At 37.3% G+C, this 26525-nt stretch overlaps 3 protein-coding genes, 2 long non-coding RNA genes and 1 other non-coding gene across 14 annotated transcripts; 5 read left to right on the top strand and 1 right to left on the bottom strand.

The window, feature by feature from the left end:
• The first annotated feature begins 277 nt into the window (after window positions 1-277).
• LOC147926504 (small nucleolar RNA R71) lies at window positions 278-384 on the top strand. The gene has a single exon (XR_015583098.1). It is a non-coding gene; the product is annotated as a small nucleolar RNA R71 (small nucleolar RNA).
• A 6154-nt stretch (window positions 385-6538) lies between these two features.
• Window positions 6539-8868, top strand: LOC104746550 (uncharacterized). 8 transcript variants are annotated; one of them, XR_015582483.1, is made up of 8 exons: window positions 6539-6925; window positions 7022-7103; window positions 7468-7520; window positions 7691-7756; window positions 7896-7966; window positions 8103-8161; window positions 8262-8369; window positions 8588-8868. It is a non-coding gene; the product is annotated as an uncharacterized LOC104746550 (long non-coding RNA). The 8 variants fall into 8 exon arrangements; XR_015582482.1 differs by having other exon boundaries at window positions 7861-7966; XR_015582480.1 differs by having other exon boundaries at window positions 7666-7756.
• Window positions 8869-10198: 1330 nt separating this feature from the next.
• On the top strand, window positions 10199-12328 carry LOC104746549 (uncharacterized). The gene is made up of 3 exons (XR_760913.3): window positions 10199-10670; window positions 11358-11426; window positions 11994-12328. It is a non-coding gene; the product is annotated as an uncharacterized LOC104746549 (long non-coding RNA).
• A 3106-nt stretch (window positions 12329-15434) lies between these two features.
• Window positions 15435-19527, top strand: LOC104746547 (4-coumarate--CoA ligase 4). The gene is made up of 5 exons (XM_010468053.2): window positions 15435-16633; window positions 18473-18668; window positions 18757-18970; window positions 19049-19151; window positions 19242-19527. Exons 1-5 carry the CDS (start codon window positions 15566-15568, stop codon window positions 19359-19361), a joined length of 1701 nt encoding a protein of 566 aa, XP_010466355.1. The 5' UTR covers window positions 15435-15565; the 3' UTR covers window positions 19362-19527.
• Window positions 19528-20110: 583 nt separating this feature from the next.
• LOC104746546 (mitogen-activated protein kinase kinase 5) lies at window positions 20111-21799 on the bottom strand. The gene has a single exon (XM_010468052.3). It carries the CDS (start codon window positions 21474-21476, stop codon window positions 20439-20441), a length of 1038 nt encoding a protein of 345 aa, XP_010466354.1. The 5' UTR covers window positions 21477-21799; the 3' UTR covers window positions 20111-20438.
• Window positions 21800-22866: 1067 nt separating this feature from the next.
• Window positions 22867-25403, top strand: LOC104746545 (uncharacterized). 2 transcript variants are annotated; one of them, XM_010468051.2, is made up of 9 exons: window positions 22867-23182; window positions 23343-23522; window positions 23616-23691; window positions 23837-23966; window positions 24060-24174; window positions 24466-24557; window positions 24676-24745; window positions 24836-24918; window positions 25017-25403. In XM_010468051.2, the coding sequence occupies exons 1-9, from the start codon at window positions 23012-23014 to the stop codon at window positions 25117-25119; spliced, it is 1020 nt and encodes a 339-aa protein (XP_010466353.2). In that variant the 5' UTR covers window positions 22867-23011; the 3' UTR covers window positions 25120-25403. The 2 variants fall into 2 exon arrangements, with proteins under 2 accessions (XP_010466353.2, XP_087345101.1); XM_087488975.1 differs by having other exon boundaries at window positions 22933-23182; window positions 24836-24922; window positions 25021-25403.
• Window positions 25404-26525: the final 1122 nt, after the last annotated feature.

The raw sequence follows: 26525 nt of genomic DNA, 5'->3' as shown, positions 1-26525 counted from the left end.
TGCATGAACATGCTGCTGCTGGTTGAGGAGCCTATCTAGTTTGTCATTGAGGGCTTTCATGTCCCTCTTGTATTTGGCATCTTCCTCTCCCGTAGATCACACAGTGCGATCGTACTCCTCATTATAATGCCCATCAGATTGAGCCAAATTCTCCACTAGATCCCAACCTTCATCGACATCCTTGTTGAGGAAGTTTCCATTGCTTGCGGTGTCCAGCAACATCTGTATCTTAGGGACCACTCCTCTGTAAAGTGTACTTAGCAATGAAGCATTGCTGAAGCCATGATGAGGGCATCTGGTAGTGTGTCCCTTGAAACGTTCCCAAGCTTCACTGAACGTCTCATTGTTTTTCTGAACAATGCTGGAAATATCATTTCTCAGCCTTGCGGTTCTACAGTTTGAGAAGAATTTGGCTAGAAACACCTTCCTGCACGCTTCCCAAGTGGTGATGGACTCCTTGGGGAGTGATTTCTCCCAGATATGTGCCTTGTCTCCCAAAGAAAATGGGAACAGCCGGAGTTTGAATTCATCCTCACTAACTCCATTTATCTTGGTTAGGCTACAGAGCCTATCAAATTCATCCAGATGATCCAATGGGTCCTCCATTGGCAATCCATGAAACTTGTTGCTTTGTATCATCTGGATGAGACTACTCTTGATCTCAAAATTGTTGTTTAGGACAGCAGGTGGCACAATGCCATTCCTTTGAGTATGAGTAGATGGAGCATCCCCTACTCCTATGTTGGTCCTCGCTTGAGGAGCTGGTGGACCGTTCATTGTCTCCTCAATTGTTGCTGGTTGCGGTTGTTGAACTTGTTGTAGATGGAGTAACCTTTGTCTGTTGATGTTGTCGATGAAAAAACTCAAGTTTTGGCTACCCTTGGATCGTGTTTGCATGCACAAGTAGATGACCGAGTGAGTACACAAAGGTCAACCTGATCCTGGTGATCGAGTGACGGGTCAGGTGGGTGCTCGGGTTGTACCTGAAATGCAAAACAAACAAATACGAAAGTAAACAAGTCAGTACCGAACCAAAGTGTATAATAGAACTTGATCTAGCAAGTGCTGAAATCGTAAACGTAGCAAATTAAATTCAACCAAATGGCAACGGCGCCAAATTGATAACAGGATTTTCACCCACGATATCAATTCCCTATGCAGTTGTAGTACAAAGGGTTATCAATCCAAATGGTTGTTATGCTAGCAGATAGGATGCAATCAGAAGCAAGCAAGTCAAGCCAAGCAATAATGGGGTTTTGTCTAACAATCCTAAAATAATAAAAGAAAAGAATATAAACAAGGAACCACACGACCTAAGCACTCGATGCAAGCATTCGAGTACACGATCGGGTGGGGTGATCGAGTAAACAAAGAAAGTATGAACAGCTCGAAGGGTTACTCGAAGCAGGTGATCGTGTACCTGTTCGGGTAAGGGATCGAGTAAGGTATGAAAATGCAAACATTTAAAATACGAAAGCTTCTAAGGATGGGGTAATCGACTCCTAAGTGTTCCTGACCGATACAGATGTCTTACATGCCTCAAGCAAATATTTCCTAGACAATGAATCTCTAAAACCTTGTTAAAATACTCTCGTGATAGAAACAATCAACCTTGATCACTCGCCTACCCAACTCTCGTTGGAGAAACCTGACAAAGCAGGCAATATGAACCGATTCAATATTGTCAATAAACCCCTTACTCATCTAATCTCTTAGGCTAAGTGAGTAAATCTCTAGCATTGGTTGATTCAAGCATTTCATCTACACCTCTTGATGGTAAAACACCCTAGATCTAATCTCACCCTCTCGGTTTGTTGACAGCATTAAGAACACCAATCTAGAAGGAAATTTATAAAACATAAACAATCAAACTAAGACATCCTAACCGATCAAGAACACAAAATCATCTATCCCATCCCTAGAAATTTTACTTCACTACTCGGAATTCATTGCAGAAAACATGAAAACATAGATAAACGAAAATTGCATTGTATTAAAAGATAGAGTAGAGAATAAAGAGTACAAAGTAGAAATCTAAAGAAATAACAAAAAGATGTAAAATAAATCCTAAAGAAAGTGGAAAAGTGTTTGAGTCGCTCTAGATCTCTCTCAGAAGCTCTCGCTCTCTGGTTTGAGGGTATGCGGCGTGCTAGGGCGAGAGGAAGAAGAGGAGGGTTTATATATGGAAACCCCTTTGACCTAGCTTCCCAGTCCTGCCCGAGGGTCTACTCGATGGGGTGCAGGAGGATGAGATCGGGTTACTCCTCTGGTAGGTCTTCGGGTTGTTCTTCCTGCTCTTGGATCCTCCTCGATCGGGTTGGGGTTCGGACTGTTCTTCCTGCTTGATAGCTCCTTCGGGTACATGCTCGGATTTTTCCTTGTTTTCCCCTATTTTAGGCTCTAAAGCACATGTTTTCATCTAAAGTATGCAAATGCAAGAATGCAACACCCTAAATTGCCTAAATGCGAATTCCTACAGTTAATGATGTAAAAATGCTAAGGTAAGGGTATAAACAATGCAACATATGGACAAAAACGGATGCTAAAAACATGTAAATTAGAGAGTTATCAGTCGCCAATAAGAAACCAAGGAGATTCTCTAGAGAGACCAATCCGCGTTACCGTTCCCATACTAAGTCGCGGTTTGTTGGTACTGGATCACCGTAAACAAAGGTAAAATAAATAATTTGTCCTTTATAAGTAAGTTCCACATCAATCAACCGATTAGATTCAAATAAAACCGAAACATCATAATTATTATTATAAAATAAGGCCAAACCGCCACTACAACCAATAGGATCAACCGTTTTTAAAGTAGAATAACCAAAATGACCAACAAAAGGTTCTAAAATAGATAAAGGCTGTCTAGTTTCAGATAAAAATAAAAAATCAGGTCTATGTTTCCCCCACAAATCCCTAAGATAACCAATAGTTTCCTTATTCCCAAGCCCTTGACAATTCCAGCTTAAAATCTTCATTTATCCATTAGTGGTTTAGGTGGTTTTGACCCACCAGTTGGACCCTTCTCCTGTTCCTGGTTCCTCGGGTTTGCTCCATCCCCAGTTGGCTCAGAAGCTTTTGGGGCATGGCGCTTCCTTGGTGTTGTACGCAAATACACATTCAGCTTCTTGGAAGCTGCACCTTTGAGGGCCAAAGGGGGCTTAGCCTTGCGGACCTTATCAACTGGTATCACCACATCAGAGCCAGTACCTGCATCAATACTCATATCCGCAGAATCCTCCCTTGGGTCCGCTACCTCTCTCCCGAGTTGTGCAGTATCCATAGCAGGATCCAAAGCAGACTCATCCATTAAATCATCTACATCTTCATCCTTGTGCTGGCCTAAACCAACCACCTCCGATTTGGCTTCCCCGGTTCCCATCTCCTCCAGCAGCTGATCAATGTTATCCTCCGGTTCTTTCTCTACCATAGAAGGTTCCTTTTGAGCCGCTTCCGAATCAACCACATCAGTAGTCATCCGGGTTTCACCAAGAGATACATCCGCTGAACCAGACTGCATAGCATCAGAATCAGGAAAACTTGCACCTATCAAACAACCATCCAGATTAGACGAAGCTGAACCTGTCAGTGGCGCCACCGTACCTGGAACAAACTCCTCCCCCGGATTAGCAAGTGGAACCACATTGGAATCTTTGAAGAGTGGTCTGCGAACCCTCTTTGGTGGTGGAATACCAATAAGCAAGGTTTGCACTATCCCTTGATCACCAGAGACTGGTATTTGTCCCTGTTCCAGCTCTTTAACCGGTGTTGTACCAGAGGAGGATGCGGCAGCCGCAGCAGCTTTGACCATATGGCGATGCTCATTGTACTGCACATAATTAGTAAACCGGCGGGGTTTAGATGAGGGCTCCCCAACTACCCTTGTAGACCGATACTTGATCCCTGAATCTTGTTTCCCTTTAAGTGATCGCTGAGAAGCATTCGAATGTGTTGAACCTTTATCCTCCACCTCCTTGCCTTTTCCCTTGCTCTTATCATTTGTGACCGCCCCTTTGTAACTCTGTAGAGAACGACCCGTGTCTTCTTCCATTGGAATGTGCAAGGCCGGAGTAATCCGAGAAGAAGCCCACAGCGGACAGTGATCCACGTCGTGACAAAGACTGAAACACTTCTTGCAGAACCCATGAAGTCTCTCATAACAAAGATTAACAATGGTCTCCTCCCCGTTATAAAACTCAATAACCGTTTCAAAACACAAAGGCTTAAAGCCATTAACCGTACTTCTCACCCTTCCACCATCAATATCAACCATCTCCACCCGACCAAGCTCAGAACCAATGCTGCGGAAGGTTGGCTCAGCCCAAAATTGGAAAGGGACATCCAAAACTCGAATCCAAAAAGTTAGATCCGAAGGATAAGCCGGATCAACTGTTGGACTCCAACGCACCATTGAAACCATCCAGCGATCAAAGTGAAAAGGAGCCATTTCGAAAACCTCCGTGATGTCATCTTCATTGTCGAAATCGAACTGGAACTTCCCAAGACCTAAGTCAGCTCCCACGACCTTCCCCTCCTAATGCCAAATCTTGGGTAACATGAACAACAGAGATTTCATATCCTGCATCCTAGGGTTCATACAATGACCCACCACCGTCTTTGAGTACCCCACTATCAGAGCTGAGTTATCAAAATATGGGATCTTGATTCTTCTTTTGGGAACCATCCCTCCCTCACTTTTACTCGCCACACTCTTCCCCAACAAATCACTCTGAGACATGATGAAACTCACCCCAAACACCCAATCACACCAAAGAAGCAAGAACAGTAAACACTCGAAGATTGAAAGTAGGAAAGCGAAAAAGTTGTGATGAGTACTGAGTACTGCAAGACAACCTTTTATAATCACCCCCGCTTGCCAAAACCATCGGACCAAGGATCCCAGCGAATCAATACAGTAATGATAAATGATAGCCTCATGATGCGTACAATCCATAAAGGAAACCGATATCACCACTAAAATAATCAGAGAAGGGATCCAAATCCTTATCATTCTCCCTTGCGAATCAATCAGAGAGATCCTGAGTCGAAATAAAATCATACCGCTATCCCAAAATGGTTTTCCGCTATCACCGGTTGAAGGAGATCGTGGATTCCAAATAATCCCCGAGGGAAGAGAGATCCGAAAGATAACAATTTCCATTTCCAAAGAATCCGAGCGTATCTCACCATTCCAACAAGACTTGCCCATAGAATCACAAGATTCCAAATCGACATCATATCTCCAATCGGAGATTGAGATTACCTTAATGATATCATCCAAACCTTCCTTCGCAAACCAATCAAACCGAGAACGCAGAGAGTAAATAGAGAATCCGAAAACTGCCCGAATCCGAGAACAAATCAACGAGAAACCGTGCCAAACCATTCAAAACCTTAGATCCGCCGTCGCTTTTGAGAGAGTTTTTTAACTTCTAATTTTATTTTCATCTACACCTTACCATCTACAATAGTTTTGTTTAATAAAATTCAACACCTTACCCCACTATGTTATATTTTCATATTTTTATTTTGTTTATGATTTATGATTACATATTTAATAACAATTATTTATTAAAATTAAATTAAAATAATTTAAAATTAAATAATTTTTAGATAGATTTTTTTCTATTGTAATTTATAATTGAGGGCCTGTTCGTTTTTTTTATCGCTACATTAGCGACCAGCGACTCAAATTATAAGTTACTTAACACGCAAGCATGCGGAGAGCAAGGGGATATTGGTCGCCGTGTTTTCTTATTCTTGTAAAAATAGTCGCAGCGACCATTATATTGGTCGTCGTGTTTTCTGGCGACACCAACTACGCCAGCAACGTCTATTAAAAGAGCTGCAGCGACACCCTTCTCAATTTTCCACTGCTTCTTTTGTCACATTTATTGTTATATTTGGGTCGCTGGTCACTAGTGTAGCGATAAGAAAAAGAACAGGCCCTGAATTGAATTTTATTTTTGTAAGTAAAATGAAGAAATTCAAACACACAATAAAAAATAATTAGTCCAAGGAAAATAGAAAATTCTAATAAAAATTGATTTTTTTTGCTATGTCCAAATAAAACAAGACTAGTGTCTATTTACAAATTTTTTAAAATGATGAATTTTGGTATACTTTTTATTTTATAAAAATTAAATTAATATAAAATAATTGAGATAAAACAGTTAGGATGAAATAGAAACTCACAAAAAGCAACTGGGTACAACCCATTCACCATCTTCTTCTCTCACACTTTGCCACATGGTATTGTGTGTTCCATTTTCTTCAGATTCAACCTGTTGTTTTTCAACTGAGTTTAATCCACATAGGTTTTTTTAAAAATTCAACAGGTTCATTGCATCAATTAAACAGTTGAAAATTTTATTCAATAGCCTCATTGTAAATGGTTATGACACCAAAATTTTACTATCTGTATATACATTTCAGAAACATTTATGAAAAAATTCCTGAAATTCCAACTTATTTGCAACTCTGCCACTGGGTAAGAAAGTCGGACCGGGTAAAAAAACACGTGGACTTTTTACGGGTCAGTGTAAACCTAATGAAAATTTTATCTTTCTTCTGCCGTCGTCGTTGTCGAAACCATTTGCAGAGATTTTGTTCTTCTTTGTGTTTCCTTTCTCGAGATTTACTTCCCTCATCATTGTCGCAAAAAAATTATTATAGGAGAAGGTCATCAAATGTACTTAGAGAAAAGACTAAGAGAAAATTGGTTTAGTCGATGAATTGGGGAAGAAAGGTGAAGACGTGATATGCGATTCGGAATCAGAAGAGGAAATTAGGGATTTGGACATGAACGAAACTGGAAAGAAGTGACCAGTTCTTGAGACAAGTGATGGCGAGGGGAAAAGAAAAAAGAGATATAAGAACAGGAACAAGAAGAGTTATGATTTCGATGAGATGTCAATTTCTTCTGGTTTTATACTCAATCCAAACAGCTCATTAATCACTTTGGTTTATTTCATTTCGTATTTGCTTTGTGATTTGCTAACAATTTGTGTTTCTTCTGTAGATGTTGGCTCGGTTTCCAACAGTGAGTTCTTTTACCCGGATTGCATATACATCAACGAGAGACGAAACTGCAACAGTGAACAGTGAGTTCTTCTTTCTACTATTTTTGACCTCTCAAATTATAGTTTGCTGTAGAAAAATTAATATCCATATATATTAGCAAGGGCCAGAATGTTGCATTTTTAGCAAGGGCTCTCATCTATTGCCATGACAAGTATGTGATTCGATATAAAACCAGAAAATATGTTCATTGGTGCTCATGTTCAAGCTTTACCCACCCTAATTTTTTTTTTTCATTTACATCTATAATATTCTTGGATTCTAAAGCGAGTAATTGGAATGTCGAGAAACCCTTCTCACCTAATTAAGATTGCCTTTGATGTTTTAATTCTGATATTAGCTTTTCTGGTTTCCGTGTGTTAAAACTAATGACTGCAACTGTTACAGTTGCTCAAGTGTTAGAGTGGAGGACTCAAAATGAGATTGGCAAGAGACTAATAGTGAGTTTTCAGCTTTTGAATGTTCATTGTGTTTTTTTTTTTTTTTTGTGACCCATTCAATGACTTATAAATAATAATCTTTAGTTAGATCTACTATGTTTATGAGTATATCGATCTACTATTTTCTGATTCTCTATGTCGCTAGCTTGATACAGAAGCTCTTGCTGCAGTGGCTAAAGATGTGCTTAAGAATGCTCCACATGTCTGCTTCTAATTACTAAACCTCACACAAAAAGGTTTGTTATTGACTTGATATTTCTTTGTAACTATTTTGTTGAGGAGAGGTCGGCAGTTTGAATGATTCTAATTTTTATTGTTTTTTTTCTGTGTAAAAATATAGAAAGGATTCTGTTTAACCTCTTGGTTTCTGATAAGGTCATGCTCGATGCTTCAAAACAAACAGGATGCTTGCAGATCTTTCATTCTCTTCAAAGAGGTTAACCAAGGTTTGTCAATGTCATTAGTATTTATCTCAGACCACTTACGTAAGCAATGTGTCCAAGAGAATCGATTTGTAGTATCTATGTAAAGATAATGTCCTATTGCTAATTTGCTATCACTAATATTAATCGTTTGTTGCAGGTTCTCACAACTTTTTCCACCATATAAAACATTGTAGCCCTGAAAATTCATGCTTTCAGGTTAGGACACAAACCTATTTCTCGCCATGCTTCTATTAAAAGTAGAACCTATGTTGTCGAATGTTTCATACTTAATATTGAATTTTTCTTTCGTGTCCAGTTATATATTTTTATTATCCTCTGAGGAACTCAAGACGAAGCTAACAAAATTGTGCTGCATACCATAAAAATATTTTTTCGGTCTACCTTTTTCTGAAATTTTCGTCAGGTTGGAGTATTAATTCTTATGCTTTTCTAATTTACTACTATCATATTGGTGAGAGAAGTCAACCTTGATTAGCTTGATCTTTGAAGATATTAGGCCAGATTTGTAAAATACGCAGATAAGATATGCTCTCAGGATGGTTTGATAATGGTGCTTGTGTGATTGTTTCCATTTTCATTGTGTCCTTTCTCTCAGATTTATCTCTACTTATGTGTGCGCAGCTCTGTTGGAGTATAGGAAGTGTTTCAAGATGAGAGCGAAAAGATCTATGTTATGCTCGATGGAATAATGCAGAGCCTAAGAGAAAGTAGGGTTACCTCGACGAATGGTTTACATGACTATACAATGTGAAGATTTCTATGTGTCCTAACACAAGAAGCTGTTTCACTTATATTAAGTTTTCATGTTCTTCGTTACTACTACTAAATAACTTAACCACATGTATCAAAATAGACTCAAGTGTATACTATTCATAAGTATTTGAAAAGAGGTTAAACTATCATTTGTGTTTGTTCAGTTTTTCATGTTTGTTTTTCAGTTCATCTTAATAAAATGAGACAAAAGGAAGAAAGTGAATATAGAAATCTAAGTTTTGCCTTCACAATACATTAATTAAGTATTATTAAATTAGTGATTCAAAGTATCCAGTTTCATTTTGATTTTAATCGTTTTATTTGGGATATATATTATTTTACACTTTATTTTTTTCTTAATATATAATAAATATATATACTTATAAATAAAATATACCGGAATTATATGGTGGAAAGAGTTTGTGTCAATATATACATATTTATATTATCATTAAATTGTGTTACACGGATAATTTATCATTTTATTATTTTGCTAACATTATCAATATAAGAATATTAGATATATTTAGTTAAGTTGATTAGATTACTTCGACCAAAAAAAAAGGTTGATTAGATTACGATCATGTAAAAACAAATTATGTTGTGGTAAACTGCATGTTTATATCCTACAATTAACAATCAAATACAATTATATAATCTTACATCAAACAAAACAAATAAATACAACTTCAAATATTAATTTAAAAAATAGTCCTACCAAATCAAAATCTAGCAATCACTTAAACGAAAATATAGCCCCGCGGTGTACCGCGGGTGAATATCTAGTTACTATACATTAATAGTTTTTGGGGGTGTGGCCCATACATAGGTTTTTTTTTCTTTTTTGTTAACCATTGGGCCACAACTGGCCGGCTCATTAGCCAAATTTCTACATTCATAGGAATCGGGACTCGATCAATACATAGGTTTATAACATATTTTATTTGAGTAGGACACATATTAAAAAATATATATCCTAACATTCTTTTAGGATTACCCATCCCAAATCTATATAAAAGCTCTAAAGTATTATTTAAGTGTGAGTTATTGAGAACTTAGATTACCTCCTATAAATCTAAAATACAATGAGATTTTCTGTATCACTCTATGTTATACTCTAAAAAATAATAACACTAGCTAAAAAACAAATATAACACCATGAAATATGTTTGTAATTTTAGATCTTGAGAATTGTCTACAAGGAAATAAAAGCCCAACTGTTAGAAAATTATCTATCAACCCATAAATTGACAACAATAGATGTTGATGCCTCCATTTCATCCCTATCATATCCTTAAACTTTAATTGCATCAAATGCCTTTTCTAAATTGTTTTATCACAACTCACAAGATTTTGGTTATTCTAGTCTGTTTGTATTATCAAACGGTAATTTGAGCTAATTATAACCGGCCGGTCTAATGCAAAAATTATTTAAGTCAAATCTATACATCCAGTTTCCATATCCGGGGTCCATCAAAACTAAGGGCATGATTATCGGAGGTTTTTAGTGGGGTTGTAAGATTTTTGGTGTATTAAAATTAAATCAAAAGAAAAGAAAATACAGTAGAGACTCTTTTATATTACATACTGAAATCGATCATAAGAGACTGGTACGTGTCCATTTATTATTGGTCCAAGAGAATAATAGAGAAGGGAATAAAATTTTTTTTTCCCGACAGACTTCTCTTTCTCTTTCTTTCTTTCTTTCTCTCTTTCTCTCTTTCTCTCTTTCTCTCCCGATCAAAGTGTCGATCCGCCAAAGGAAGAGCTGGTTTAATCGGAGGCTATAGAATCTGTGGAGTTTTGGGTCGGAGGCGTGTTGAATCGGCGGAGATGTTATCGGAGGCGACGGTAGCGGTGGCGATTTGAATCGTCGTGGAGATTGTAGCGGTGGCGAATTGACGGAGTATGCGATGCAATCGGAACACCAACAATCAATTCGATTGAGAGGGTAAGTTTATCAGGGCATTAGTATGATTTTAGGTAAACTGTTAGGTTGATTTGATTTTGTTTGCTTGAAATTAGGGTTCTTTGTTCTTTGTTCGAAAATTAGGGTTCTTGGTGTGTTATTTGATCTGCTTTAAACGGATTAGGATTTTTGGTGTTATTGTTTTCCGATTTTGTCTGTTTATGTTTAGTTCTTGGTGGCTTTGTGTTTTTTAACCGATTGACAAGTGATGCTTTAAAGGGATAGGGTTCTTGGTGTGCATGTGTTCCGATTAGGTCTGTTTGTGTTTAGTTTTTGGAGTGTTTGTGTTTGTGTACCGATTGATAAGTGATGGTTTAAGAGATTAGGGTTCTTGAGAACCATGTGTTCCGATTTGAGAACAATTTTTTTTAGTTTATGGTGTGTTTGTGTTTGTGTACTGATTGATAAGTGATGCTTTAAAGAGATGTTTAAACATGAATGTTCTTGTTATATGTTGTGTTTGTTCGATTTTGGTTGTAAAAACAAAGTACATTGTTCTTTAATGAGTGAAAACAAAGTATATTGTTCTTGTTTGAATTTGGTTGTAGTTTTATCCACTCCTTGTTTGATATTCATTGTAATTTACTTATTAACGAAATGTGTGTGTCTTTTTTGAGTGATATTCATTGTTCTTTAATGAGTGATATATGTGTGTCTTTTTTTTTTGAGGTCAAATGGGCAAAACTGATCTTGATGGCTTGATGCTAGTTAAAGAGTGTGAGTTGGCCATGGAGAAAGGTAATTGTCATCCTCTTCTTTCTTCATTTATTTAATGCTAATTAAAGTATGATAGTGAGTCATTGATGTTTGTTGGTTGTGATAAATGTGGTTAGTACTTGTTAGTGTAGGTATTAGTCTAGTCAATCATTATTGATGTTATTATTTGGAGTGTGTGTGAGTTGGTTGTGAAGATGTTTAATGTTTGGTTGTTGTAGTTTAGGGATGACTTAATTACAAAATTTAAACCAACTAGTTGTAAAAGTAAAAATAACTTACACCTTATAAATTCATTGTCTTCCTCTTCATAGTAAACTCACAAATGAATCTCTTCATTCATAGTCTCTTTATTCTTTATTCTCTTTGAAACTCGCAAATGAACCAACTAGTCTCTTTGAATCTCTTTTATCTCCTTTAACACCTTTGAACCTTCGTTCATAGTCTTCCTTATAAACTCGCAAATGAATCTCTTCTAAACTTGGCTCAACACCTTTCAATCTCATTCATAGTCTTTCTTATAAACTCCTTTGATTTGTGTTTTATTTGTGTTTTGATTCAGTTTTGTTAGTGTTTGTGTTTTTGTTTCAGTGACAAGATGACAGCATGAACCGGAATCAAGTGATGAAGTCCCGTGACACCAAAAGAACAACAAGCTGTAACCAAAAAGCAAATGTGACACCAAAAGAAGGAATCAAGTGATGAAGTCGGTCAAGATTATGTACTTTCACCACATGTTTTCATCCCCGTGACACCATGTGAAAAGCAATAGGATTCACTTTTGTATAATTATGTACTTTCACCACATGTTTTTACAACGGCTTTTGTATTTTTGTACATCTACCACATGTTATCTTTTCATTTAAGACCACAAATTGTATTCAAACTTTTCTATCCACATATTTATAGTTTTGTAGTCACCAAAATTTCCTATATATATGTCGAGCACTAGCACACAAAATATTCACACCAAACCAATAAAAACACAACTCCATCTCTAAATTCTAAACACCAAAACACTTTTCTTTTATTTCCAAAACCTCCAAAATGGCTTCTTCTTCTTCCCATAATGATGATGTTGATGATATACTTGATGAATGTTTTAATCAAACATGCGATCAAATCACCAATTATGTATGGGAAAATCTTCTTACTCCACCAATCCAAAATCAACCACCGCCTAAACCAAGAAAAAAGCGAATTCACATTGAAAGAAATCGAGAAGTCGGTCATGACCACTTGTGGAATGATTATTTCAGTGATGATCCTACTTACCCTCACAATATTTTTCGTCGCCGTTTTAGAATGAACAAGCCATTATTCATGCGTATTGTGGATAAGCTTGCAAATGAAGTTCCCTATTTTCAACAAAGAAGAGATGCTACCGGAAGGTTGGGTCTGTCTACATTGCAGAAGAGTACAGCAGCAATTCGTATGATGGCATATGGTTCTGCAGCTGATGCGTTTGACGAATACCTCCGACTTTCTCCAAACGTGGCGCTAGCATGCTTGGACAAATTTACAGATTCAGTCGTAAATTTATTTGGAGATGAGTACTTGAGAAGACCCACACCCGCAGATCTTCAAAGACTACTTGACGTTGGCGAGTATCGCGGATTTCCCGGCATGATAGGAAGCATCGATTGTATGCATTGGGAGTGGAAGAATTGTCCTACCGCATGGAAAGGTCAATACACCCGCGGAACAGGAAAGCCCACAATTGTTTTAGAGGCGGTGGCTTCGTATGATCTCTGGATCTGGCATGCTTTCTTTGGACTACCAGGTACATTAAACGATATCAATATTCTTGACCGATCTCCAGTCTTTGATGATATTTTGCATGGTCGAGCTCCTAAAGTGAAATACACTGTCAACGGCCATGAGTATAAATTGGCTTACTATCTGACAGATGGTATTTATCCAAAATGGGCTACTTTTATCCAATCTATTCCACTGCCACAAACTCCAAAAGACGCTTTATTTGCGAGACAACAAGAAGCTGTGCGTAAAGATGTAGAGCGTGCTTTTGGAGTTTTGCAGGCTCGATTTGCCATAGTCAAAAACCCGGCTCTTATTTGGGATATAGAAAAAATTGGGAAAATAATGAGAGCGTGTATCATACTGCACAATATGATAGTAGAGGACGAACGAAATGGGTTCAATCTGTTTGATCAAACTGAATTCACACAAAGGGAGTCAAGTGCTTCAAAAGTTGACTACACGCTTCCAACACCCATGCCTTCATGTGTCGCTACTATGCTCAAAAATCGAAAGGATGTTCGTGATAAAGAAAAAAATAAATGCTTGCAAGATGATTTGATTGAGAATATTTGGGCAAAATTTGGAGCAAATCAGTATTAAAATTAATCATTCTCTCCATTTATAAATTGCACTTCTGTTGTAATATGTATTAATGTTTTTATTATGTTTTGTATATTTGAAAATTAATTAAAATGCATTATTTTCTAATTTAATAAAATCTTAAATGTTTACACATTTATACTATTTCTATTCTAATTAAAATTTAAAAGTTTTAAAAAATAATATTTTCAAAAATAAGATACCCAAAATAAGAATCTACCAATAAATAAGAAAATTTTATCTAAAAGATCATGTGTTCTTATTTTTTTAAAAACACACAATTAATTCATATTAAATTTAACAACCCCCTACTAATATACTACCAATAAACTTGCTCTAAACCACTTGGTTACAATGACTTATGACTTTGTGCTTCAAGTTCTTGTTTTGTTTGGTTTTCGAGTACGCGGTATTCGCTTCTCACGCTTATGAATAGTTACTACAACTCTTCATATATAGTCAATATGTAAAATTTGTTTTGTCTCAAGCGATATCAAAAGGATGGGTTAAAGGTTGAATGCATTTTTCTTATATAAGATGTACATTATTATAACCAAACTATATACTTATATATATTGTATGCATTTCTCACTTTTTCATATATAATTAATTTCCTTAATTACGTTATTGACCGTTGTTGTTAATTGTATAGTTATTTCTTTTGCTGTATTTTAAAATTGTCCGTAACAGCGATACAATAATATCCTACCAAAAAAATATATATCCTACGTACCAAACAAACACGCAAAAAAATGCAAATATTATTGATTGACCAAGAAAATATTATCCGTCAAAGAGGAAGTCACAATCAACTCTATAACTACAAAATTTTCGTACAGAACTTATTGTCAGGTTTATAACATTTATAACATGAAGTGTTCATATTGGAGTTTGGGTATTGCTCATGGTTTTTAGGATTTTTAAAATTCAAACGTCAAAAAACATTAAAAATGTTAGAAAATACGACAAATATACAAATACGGAGACAAATAATGTTTTTAGTAATAGATATAAGAAATTACTTTATCTATGTTATATATTGATTACACAAAGTATGTAAGTTCTATATAATAGGGTTTGCTTAGCACATTATAATAGGTTGTGCGTGTTTACATTTCCGTAATATGCCATAAGAAGATGGACGTGTCATGTATATCTCGCGTCTCACATACCGTCTATGCGCATAGTATCCTGATTTATCATATGTATATATGTTGACCCAAAAAAAAACTAAATATTATGACTATTTTCTTAATGGCTCTTCGAAGTAGTTTATGAATATTACATGTCGAATTATAAACTATGCAGAGTTTTATACCTGGATTTTATCCCCAACATATATAATAAAAGAACTCAAATTTGTCAAATATTATTTTCAAGTTTATAACTATTTTAAATATGAAATTTCTATTTGATTGTGATATATCAGATTAATTTACATATATATTAAAAATATATTAGTGTTAAAAATTAATTTGCTTATTACATAAGATAAGATGCTTATATTTTAGATAATGACAATTGTAAATTTGTTTGTAATGAAGAAAGGTGAAAAAAAAAAAAAAAACTGGCCCACTCTCACCAACTACGTAGCAATAGCTCATTTAAAGACAAAATCATTAAGAAAATCGTATATCATGGAAATAAATCACTATCAATGGATTAAATAAAGAAACCAAACGTACCATTATAAAAACCCATTCAAATGGAAATAAAAAAGATAAGCATATACGTTACATTTAGTAAAGAAAGTTTCTCACAAACAAAGTAAAAAAAAAAGAAGAATTAGAGTCTCCACACAAATGGTGCTCCAACAACAAATGCATTTTCTCACAAACAAGACAGATCAAGAAGAAGAACCTTCTCATGGTTTCATTTTCCGATCTAAGCTTCCTGATATCTCCATCCCTAACCACCTCCCTCTCACCGATTACGTCTTCCAGAAATTCTCCGGCGACGGAGACGGTGACTCCACCTCCACTTGTCTCATCGACGGTGCTACGGGACGTGTCTTGACCTACGCCGATGTACAAACCAATTCAAGGAGGATCGCCGCAGGGATGCATCGGCTCGGGATCCGCCACGGTGACGTCGTGATGCTACTTCTCCCGAACTCTTTGGAGTTTTCTCTGTCTTTTCTTGCCGTGGCTTACCTCGGTGCCGTCTCCACCACCGCGAATCCGTTCTATACGCAGCTGGAGATCGCAAAACAGGCGAAAGCCTCTGCCGCGAAGATGATCATCACGAAGAAATGCTACGTCGAGAAACTAACGGACCTTAAAAACGACGGTGTTATGATCGTTTGCGTTGACGACGGTGACGACGACGTGGTTTCATCGACTGACGACGGTTGCGTGAGTTTTACGGAACTGACTCAAGCGGACGAAAAAGAACTTCCTAAACCTGAGATCTCGCCGGAAGACACGGTGGCGTTGCCGTATTCCTCCGGGACAACGGGACTTCCAAAGGGAGTGATGATTACTCACAAGGGTTTAGTTACGAGCATTGCTCAGAAAGTCGACGGAGAAAACCCTAACCTCAACTACACGGCCAGTGACGTCATCCTCTGTTTTCTCCCAATGTTTCACATTTACGCTCTCGACGCGTTGATGCTTTCCGCGATGAGAACCGGTGCGGCGCTACTGATCGTGCCGAGGTTCGAGTTGAATCTGGTAATGGAGCTGATTCAGAGGTACAAAGTCACGGTGGTTCCTGTGGCTCCCCCGGTGGTTCTAGCGTTCGTTAAGTCCCCGGAGACTGAGAGATATGACTTGAGCTCAGTGAGGATGATGTTATCAGGTGCAGCTACACTAAAGAAGGAGCTTGAAGACGCCGTGGGCCTTAAGTTTCCTAATGCCATTTTTGGTCAGGTCAGTTTCTAATTTCCTCTCTAATTTCGTAATTACTTTTGTAGTTTTGTTAGTTTCTTCATAAGTCTTAATGTAATCGGACACATGGACTCTAGTCAAATCGTACAGAATCCTATAAACATAACTAGAAATTTAGATGATCTAAGAATTTTTGGGTGAGTATTTGGATCTACATATATGTTTCATCTGGTACTTGAGAGTCAACTGTTTTGTCATCTTCGTATCTATGTAGTAAGAGATACGAGGATAGTTAGTACAAATACTAGCGGTAGTAGGTGAAGATTCGTAGTAACTCGAGTAGGGATACACTAACAATTCCGTGGTCTAAAATATGAGTATATGAAAGAAAAATGAATTTAGTGGTTCACCTAATCTAAGCTTTAAAACTATTTATGTCATTGTCTACATCTTACGTGACACCACATTTCCAATATTTATTGGTAATTGCGATGTTAAAGTACCGATATTTGACTTAATAAAACAACAATATTTTGGCTTTTTGCAATGAAGACATGATTTTATGCAAGACATTGATTAATTACAAATCGTTGTCCTGATCTTGAGTATACAAGTCGATCACTTAGATTAGAGTTTAGTGGCTTGTGGTAGGTAAACGATTAATACTAATATTTTGCCGAAAGAGAATTCCAAATCATTCCACCAATATTATATATTTTGTTTTCTTAAAAGCTAAAAGAACCAATAGGTATAGCTTCCACGTTGAGACGACCAAATAGAAAGGTTGATTCATTATTGGGTTTTCGCCATTTCTGATAGACTTTTATACTACTAAAACCTTATTTGGTTAGTTAGTAGAGTCATATATAATTTGTTTAAACTGAGTACTACAATATGGCTTAGTATGTGCTTCGTCCTATTTGCATGCGGGGCTACTGGTATAGCAAAATAATTGAAATGTAGGTAGGTGGCTAGATTTATCTAACATGCTTTTAACTAACGCAATAACAAAGGGATTCTAAGGTTGGTTCGATTTCATTAAAGTACTTAATAATTGTAGAAACTTTCATGTGAATAGTATGAATGTCAATTCAAAACAAATGATATAGTAGAAAGTAGTGCCAGCATGAGACTATACGAAAGAAAACAAATCTCATAAACTAATTATAAAAAAAAAAAAGCATATCACAGAATACAATAATTCGTTTTTAAATGGAGTTTGGGTCACACACACGATACTGGGAAACTCACTTCGGTCCCAATGCCTAGAGGACACCTTCTCCACTTTTACTTTAAGGTTTGGCTTTGCTGTGTTGCTTTAGTCTTATATCATGAGTTTTTTAAATTCCTTTTTGATAAATGCTTTTTCTTTTCTTTTTTTCTTTTTTTCTTCTTTTTATCACTATTCAATTATTGATAAAATGCTTTTAAATAAAGAATTCACACTTTCGTCCAAAAAAAAAATTAATAAATAAAGCATAATTTTAGTTCCATTATTGGGGAAACATTCATTACTCGCCTTTTTATACGAATCACCCATCCAAATCGATCTTATAGTTTATTTCTCTAAGTAGTTTGACATATTCATTTGACAAGAAACAACAAAAGTATTGACTTATTTATAGAATTGTGGGATCATACAAGAAAACGTTAACAATTACTACCAAATACTTTATAATTTAATTTAATTCAATAACCACGACCAACATCGCACATGCTCATGAACCTCATTGTCATACATTAATTTAATTACAGTTTTCAGACTGCCGTCTCTCAGTTCATGTCTTGGTCAGTGGGGATCTTATTATAATGAAAAATGTCTGTCAAATGTTGTAGTTTTTAGATTTTGGGAATGACTTCAAATTACACACATTATTTCAGGGTTATGGAATGACCGAGTCAGGAACGGTGGCTAAGTCATTAGCGTTTGCAAAGAACCCTTTCAAAACCAAGTCCGGTGCCTGCGGGACTGTGATCAGAAACGCCGAGATGAAAATTGTTGATACCATAACCGGAATCTCCTTACCGCGCAACCAATCTGGCGAGATCTGCATCCGAGGCGATCAGCTTATGAAAGGTAGAAAACGGTCAAATGCGCTCATGTTGTGTCCCTTTTTGTTTAACATACTTTGATAGGGACAAAAATATTGGTGCGACCTTCGTAGGTTATTTGAATGATCCGGAAGCTACATCAGGAACCATTGATAAAGATGGGTGGCTACACACAGGAGATATTGGGTTTGTGGATGATGATGATGAGATCTTCATTGTTGACCGGTTGAAGGAACTGATCAAATTCAAAGGCTATCAAGTGGCTCCGGCTGAGCTTGAAGCATTGCTTATTTCTCATCCTGATATTGACGATGCAGCAGTTGTTGGGTGAGCTAAAAAAACAAACCGAATCTTGTAGTTCGAAACTATAGCGTTTGTTGTTTCTAATGATATTTGAATTTGCAGAATGAAGGACGAAGTAGCTGATGAGGTTCCAGTAGCGTTTGTAGTTAGATCGGAAGGGTCTCAGTTAACTGAAGATGATGTCAAGAGTTATGTAAACAAACAGGTAATAATCCACTTTCAGTCTTTAAATGCCAAACACACAAAGATGGAAACTGTCGATTGTCTTAAACCAATGCTGTGATGGTTTATATAGGTGGTTCACTACAAGCGAATCAAGATGGTGTTTTTCATAGAAGCTATTCCAAAAGCAGTTTCAGGAAAGATTCTCAGGAAGGATCTCCGAAGTAAATTGGAAACTGAGTGCTCTAAATAGACTGAAGAGAGTTTGCAAATATATGTGTAAAATCGAACATTAATGTCTCTAAGAAGTAAGCGTTTGACACTTGATTTGGTTACGAGACACCACTCTTGTAAAGTCAACAGATCCATGAAACCTAATGGCTAAACTACCACGAAAGACAGCAATTCATTCCCTATAATCATCATCTCTCTATTCTCCTAAGTCTTAAGAACTATTAGTCTAGAGATTTAAGGAGCAGACATACCCGCAAAAAAAAGCGACAATGAGAAGGGACTATGATGGGTAGACATATGTTATGAGCCGCATTTAACTTAGCCTCCTCTGCAAGCTTGAATGCATAAAGAACTCAGGTGAATTAACCAGCAAATAACCTGCAGAGAAGGAAGCGGCCCAGCGAAGAGGTCTAACGTGGTTGGAAGTCGATACCAATTGATTACCAAACAGGTTCCACGTCGCGCTTGCTACAGAGGTTTATCTTCTGATCCCATATCTGTACTGATATAAGTTGAACGTTACAAAGTCCCAAAGATACTACAATTAGTTCATGAAACGAATAATCGCATTTGCATACACATTGAAGAGACTACGATCACACCAAAAGTGGAAACTGGTAAAAAAGATCATCATATTTGATCAATCAAAAGGTACTAAACAAGCTTTTCAACTATTCCTGCAATTATTAAGAGTATAAATGGCAAAGCAAAAAAGAAAGCAGTAGTCTTTATTATGATTCACAAGACAGAAACTAGAAGAAGCATAAATAAAGGGCAGTAAAAGAAGCTTTTATTAATGAGAGAATTAACAAATGGACGATCCTCCATAGTCCAATTTACTTCCTGATATGAACAATAACCACATGCAAAATCCATAAGAATTCTACCAAAACATTCTTCCATTACCCAAAAGACAAAAATCAAGCTTAACAGCATAATAAAGAGACTCAATAAAACTCTAAACACAAACTTGAGTTTCCTTCCCTGATGAACCATACCCCAATTCACACAAACCACATTGTTCTCTACTCTTTGCATTAACTTCCTTTGGGGGGCATGCAAAAATTGTCAGGAAAATATGTGAAAACAAGAAAAATTATTGAGGACGAGGCGGCGGCAACATTTGACGGAGATTAGGACCACCAGTTGATTTAAGTATAAAAGGATGCTGCAAAAGCTGTTGAGCAGACCATCTCTTAGGAGGATCACTCTGTAAGCAACAAGAAACAAAGTTACGAAACTCCTGAGACGCCGTGGCCGGAGCTTCAGGTGGCTGAGACATACAAATAGCACACATTAGACTCGCCCAATCACCTTGTCTACTCACAGCAAAAGGAAACCTCCCCAAGTAAAACTCCAAGATGCTAACACCTAAACTCCACACATCTCCAGCGTAACCATCGTAACGGCCATGATTCAAATCAGTGTTGATCCTCTCAGGACTCATATAAGCAATAGTTCCAACAGATGAGTTACAAGGATCCATGGTTTGAGCCAAGATCCGACTCACTCCAAAATCAGCTATTTTCACATTCTTAGCCGAGTTTATAAGAAGATTCGAAGGTTTGATATCACGGTGAACGATGTGACGTCGGTGAAGGTAAGCTAATCCACTAAGAACCTGATGAGAGAGATCAGCTAACTCCTGTTCTTGCCACACGTGCGCTCCTTCGAGAGATCCTTGATCCATGAACTCAAGCAAAACCTGGATCTCGCCGTTGTGATCAAACATGTTGTGACATTTCACAACGTTTGGGTGATCAACGCTTCGTAAGATCTCGATCTCTCTACAGATCTGGCGTCTCACGGTGTCTTCGTGGTTCCCGTAAATCACTTTGAGAGCGAAAGGGAGCGATGAAGGACGGTGGATTACTTTGTAAACCGTTCCTCCGGCTCCGCTTCCGATTCGGTTTACGCGTTCTAGCTCGGATAAGCTTCTGGCGGCGGAGATGTTTGTTGAGATGGCGGATGAAGAAGCCGGAGCGGAGGAGGAAGAGGAGGGAGGTGGGAGAGGGAGAGGTACGGCGAGAGCGACGTCGCGGTGTGGGAGTGGTAAGCTTAAGTCAGGACGTTTGCGTAAACGGTTCTTCATAGGTGAAGAAGCTACTTCAGGAGGCGATTGAATCGGTTTCATTGCTTTTTTTTTTTTTTTTTGGTTTTTTTAGCAGAGAGGAATCGGAAGTTTATTAGTATATGATGAGTTTGTCTTCGTCTAGGGTTTGTAGTTTGAATCGTCGTCGTCGTTGGAAAGGATCAAAATGAAGAATCAAGAGGAGGAGAAGGAAGAAGAAGCTTCATTAGAAGAAGAGAAGAGATTGTGAAGAAAAAGAGGAGAGACAACGATATCGAGGAAATAGGTATCTAACGCGCTCAAGGAATGTGTGTGGGCGACACTCGCGGCGTTTTTGGAAGCACTTGTGTGGCTCTGTGTTGTAACACGTTAACCATGTTTTTTCTTTGTTTTTTTGGTCTTGGTCTTGTCTATTACTATTATATGGCATGGGGGTTTGGGTTAATACATAATGATAAGTTGATAACCATAGCTAATTTCCCTTATTATTATTAGGTTCACACTTCACAAATCATGACATCTTTTTTTTTTGGTTTAAAACTTCAAAAGTCAAAACATTTACACACACAGAGACAAAATAGTGAGAGGGAGGAGACAAAAACTTTTTCTTGTAATGTTTTTGTAAACTTGATTACAAAACATTACACACACACACACCAAACTCTTCATCTTTTGTCTCCGACGAACTCCATGATCATAAACTATGTTTTTGTTCATCTCTTCGTCCGGAGACTGACTTGTTAAAAGCAAGATTAAAAAAAGATTTCATGCAGTTCTTTTTGTTGTTGTCAATCAGATTTAATGTAGCTGATAGCCATAAAAGCATTAATAATGTAGCAAGTAACCAACCATACAAAATGAAAAGAACTCTGGTTACGATATGGTTTATTAATTGGATTTTGGATTATGTTGTCCATATTTTAATGAGTGTGTGAAAGGATTTTTTAAAAAAAACCTTATCGTTGGACGTTGGTGATATATGTTCTTTCTAATTGACATATTTTTCCGCATCTAAAAAGACTAAAACGTTGTTGTCGACAGATTTTTCTCTCTAGCTCTTCCAGTCGCCATCATTTCTCTCCATATGCCTTTGTCTCCTCCCAACTTTCGAATCGAGGAACCAAGAAATATCGTTCTCTCTACGGCCAAAACGTTTATTTGTGTTGTATTTAAAAAATATCTCATTGTTTTTTGTAATTAATTCATATGCCTTAAACTGAATTTACTTAAATCAAAACCAAATTAAAAAAAAAAAAATTAAAAGTTTTGATTTTTATTGATGGTAAAATAGTTGACTAAAAAACTAAACCAAAAAACAAACCAAATATTTTTCAGTTAAATTCGACAATTTTTGTAAAAACTAAGTAAAACGAAAAACTAAACTCGCAAGGCTAATCGAGTCCGAAATGTTTTTTGCCAACTAAGAGCAAAAAAAAAAAAAGAAGTTAAAGTTGCACAGAGTGTTCACGTGCGAAGCATGTGACTTAAAATAAGATTGCCCACTAAAGCGCCGTCGTCGATTTTTCTTTCCGCAGAAAAATATTTAGAACAATCATCTCTCTCTCTCTCTCTCTCTCGTTAATTAGGGTTTCGATCTCATGGCCGGCGCCGGAATCCACCCTTACCACCAGCAATGGCCACCGGCAGGGGCACCGCCTCCTGCCGCCGCAGTCTCCTCAGCTGCTCCACCACATCCCCCGCCCGTTCATCACCATCATCCTCCTCCTCCTGTTTTAGTTGACAACCATAATCGTCCTCCTTATGACGAGGTTACAACTCTCTCTCTCCCTCTCCCTCTCTCTTTCTCTCTACATATCGATGATTCTTGTGATGTGCTGTCGAGAAAGTTCTTAGCAGTTATGTAGTTGGGAGTTTTCTGATTTTGCGAAAACGCGATATCTTAAACGATTTTGAATCTGTTTGTTTCAGCTTCGAACAATCTTCATTGCAGGGCTTCCTGATGATGTAAAAGAGAGAGAACTTCTGAATCTCTTAAGATGGTTGCCTGGTTACGAGGCTTCTCAGGTGAATTTCAAGGGAGAAAAGCCCATGGGGTTTGCTCTTTTCTCCACTGCTCAGTTTGCAATGGCAGCCAAAGATACTCTTCAGGTCTCTCTCTGCTTCTTATCATTGATTGACTCGAATCATCTTTGTCTTCACTTTCTGACATATATTGTTTTTTTTTTTTTTTTTGGCATGTAGCATATGGTGTTTGATGCTGACTCGAAGTCTGTGATACATACAGAGATGGCCAAGAAGAATCTCTTTGTTAAAAGAGGTTAGCTCTATCTTAGCATCATCGGTCATGTTACTGAAACAATGTTTGATTCAGTTTTGTGCATTTATATGAGGATCTCATATTCTCATTACGCTCTCCCCCATTGGTAATATTCTCACCTTTGAACTCGATTGTTATTGTGTAGGAATAGTTGGGGAGTCAAATGCTTATGATCAAAGTAAGCGCCTACGAACTGGAGGTGACTGCACACATTCTGTGTATAGTCCATCTCCTTTCCACCCTCCACCTCCTCCAGTGTGGGGACCTCCTCATGGGTGAGGCCTTTGCTTCTCTTTCGTATTTGTATTTGGTATTTGGTTACACTCTGTTAAATTGCTTAGTTGACAACAAGATATAATTTGGTTCAGGTATATGGCACCTGCACCTCCACCATATGATCCCTATGCAGGTTATCATGCTCCCCCTGTACCAATGCCTGCGCCCGCACCTATAGCAGATCCTAGTTCATATGTGCCTGTCCAGGTAAAGTTGCTCTTTTTTCATTCATTTTATTTATAGTTTTTGCTATAATCTACCCGGGATCCATGTTGTACTCGCCTATCCTTGCCTAATATTTACCAAACTCGAAGTTCATTCTGATTAGATCACATGCTATACTCTCTGGCGATTGTTTTGTGGAACAATAGTTGTGGCCTAATTTAAATGCATTGTGTACTGAAGTTTCTGATTGTTTGATAAAATTGTGTTCCCAGTTTGATGTATATCTAACTGATATACGTCTCATGCTGTTTATTTTTGTTTTTTCAATTGCAGAATATTAAGGATAATCCACCTTGCAATACCCTATTTATTGGTAATCTTGGGGAGAATATAAACGAAGAAGAATTGAGAAGCCTCTTGAGCGCGTGAGTATCTTTTTGCTTTAGTGACACTCCTGTCCATTGATTTCCTTGAGATAATTTTCCTCGTTTGTATCCGTGTGTTGTTAAGAGTTATGTGGTAAGCTGTACTTTCATTTTGCAGGCAACCTGGTTTCAAACAAATGAAGATTCTGAGACAAGAAAGGCATACAGTTTGCTTTATTGAATTTGAGGTTAATTCTGAAACCTTCACCATTTGTGTGTATACGTGCCAGGCAATATTCTTCTTGCATATTGTTAAATTGTTCTATTTGGACTTGCAGGATGTCAATAGTGCGACAAATGTTCACCGTAATTTGCAAGGTGCTGTTATTCCAAGTTCTGGTTCAGTTGGCATGAGGATCCAATATCCTTTACATACTCATTCTCTCTACTTGTTTTTATATTCCAATATGCCCAGTTCTTTTTTTCTTTTCTCTTTGTTTCTTCTTAACCCAATGATACATATTCAAAGAATCCGTATGGGAAGAGAAAGGAAGGTGGCGGCTATTCTTTCTATCCTTCTCCGAGTGCAAATGGAGCCCAAGGAGCTCTGACATATCAGTAGGCCTTGAAGGGGGACGTACTCTCTTCTTTATCTCGCAACAACTGCACGAATAGGATGCATGTTGCAGGCAGTCCGCATTGCATCCATTTTCATTCTCGACATTTTTTAAGCATTAGCATTGCTTCTTTGTCATGTGATGGATGCATATAGTGTGACCTCATCAACATAACATGTTTCAGTTCCTATTAGCTTTGCTACATGCATTCGCAGTGTGGTTTTTGATGATTGTTTTGATTCTGTAGGAGTTTGGTTTGCCATTTATTTATCTTATTACGGCTTTAACACATCACTTTGTGGGATTCATTTTCATCATTCTAATCGATTCATCCCGATGAAACTCCAATTGCTATGTTAGCTAGGAAATAACATAACATTACATTAGATCATAACCATGATAACATCCAGAGGCCTCTCATCAACTTCGTTTCACTGCATGGACATGGAGTGTTGCTCTCATGATGATCGATTTATTCTAATGAAACTCCATTTGCTCTGTTAGCTTGATATAACATAACATTACATTAGATCATAACATGATAACTTCCAGAGGCCTTTCATCAACTTCGTTTCACTGCATGGACATGGAATGTTGCTCTCATGATCTGTCACATCGGTGTCATTCAGCATTTCCCATGTCAATCAGCTCTGTTCTTACTTTGGCTCATGAACAAAGCGCATCCATTTTGTCAGTTGTTGAGTTGACAGCTAATTTAAAATTTGAAGATAGGCACGCCATTACATTGTAGGTTTATAGTTTAGCAAACATATAGACATTCCCAGCTCTGGCGTGGCCTTATGCAGGGACAATCAGTAAAGAGAAAGCCAAGGCTCTCGAATAGAGAAGTGGTTCACCTACAAAGTTGAGGTAAGATCATCTTCCGACGTCCAGGAACAGAGCCAGGAGTTCCTAAGAGCCTAGCATGTTTCAATGGAGTCTACTGATCCAATGCAACTATCTCTTGTCTAACTGATGTTACTGTACGGCTTTGGCCTACTTGACTCTGGATGTGAAGTCCGAAGCGAATTTAGTGACTCTTCTTTTTGTGCTTTTCTTTAAAATGAGCAAGTTTGTCCTCCATTTTCGTAAAGAACGTTGTTTTTAAGCTTGTTTAATGTTTTATTCTCTGAAGTAGAACCATGTTTAATTTGCAGTAAAGAAAGGTTAGGTCATAGTAAAAACAAGAGACAACCCAAGAAGAATCCATAAATAATTGCTTAAGCATTATTAGGATCGGCGAGTCTCAAACTTTCCGCTCTCCAGGACGGAACCGCCGCGTTCAATGCCATCTCCTCCGTTTATTTTTTTTGTTTATCGAAAGGAAAAAAACAAGAGAGATTTGAGAAGAAATCGAAAAGGATAATTCAGACGTAATCAGCCCACTAGGCCGTTTTTAAATATGGGCCCT

The sequence above is a fragment of the Camelina sativa genome, chromosome 15 (assembly GCF_030686135.1).
Source record: "Camelina sativa cultivar CO46 ecotype springtype chromosome 15, ASM3068613v1".
In the NCBI taxonomy this organism is placed as follows: domain Eukaryota; kingdom Viridiplantae; phylum Streptophyta; class Magnoliopsida; order Brassicales; family Brassicaceae; genus Camelina; species Camelina sativa.
Note: the sequence above shows the minus strand (reverse complement) of the source record. Positions and strands in the feature narration are given on the sequence as shown.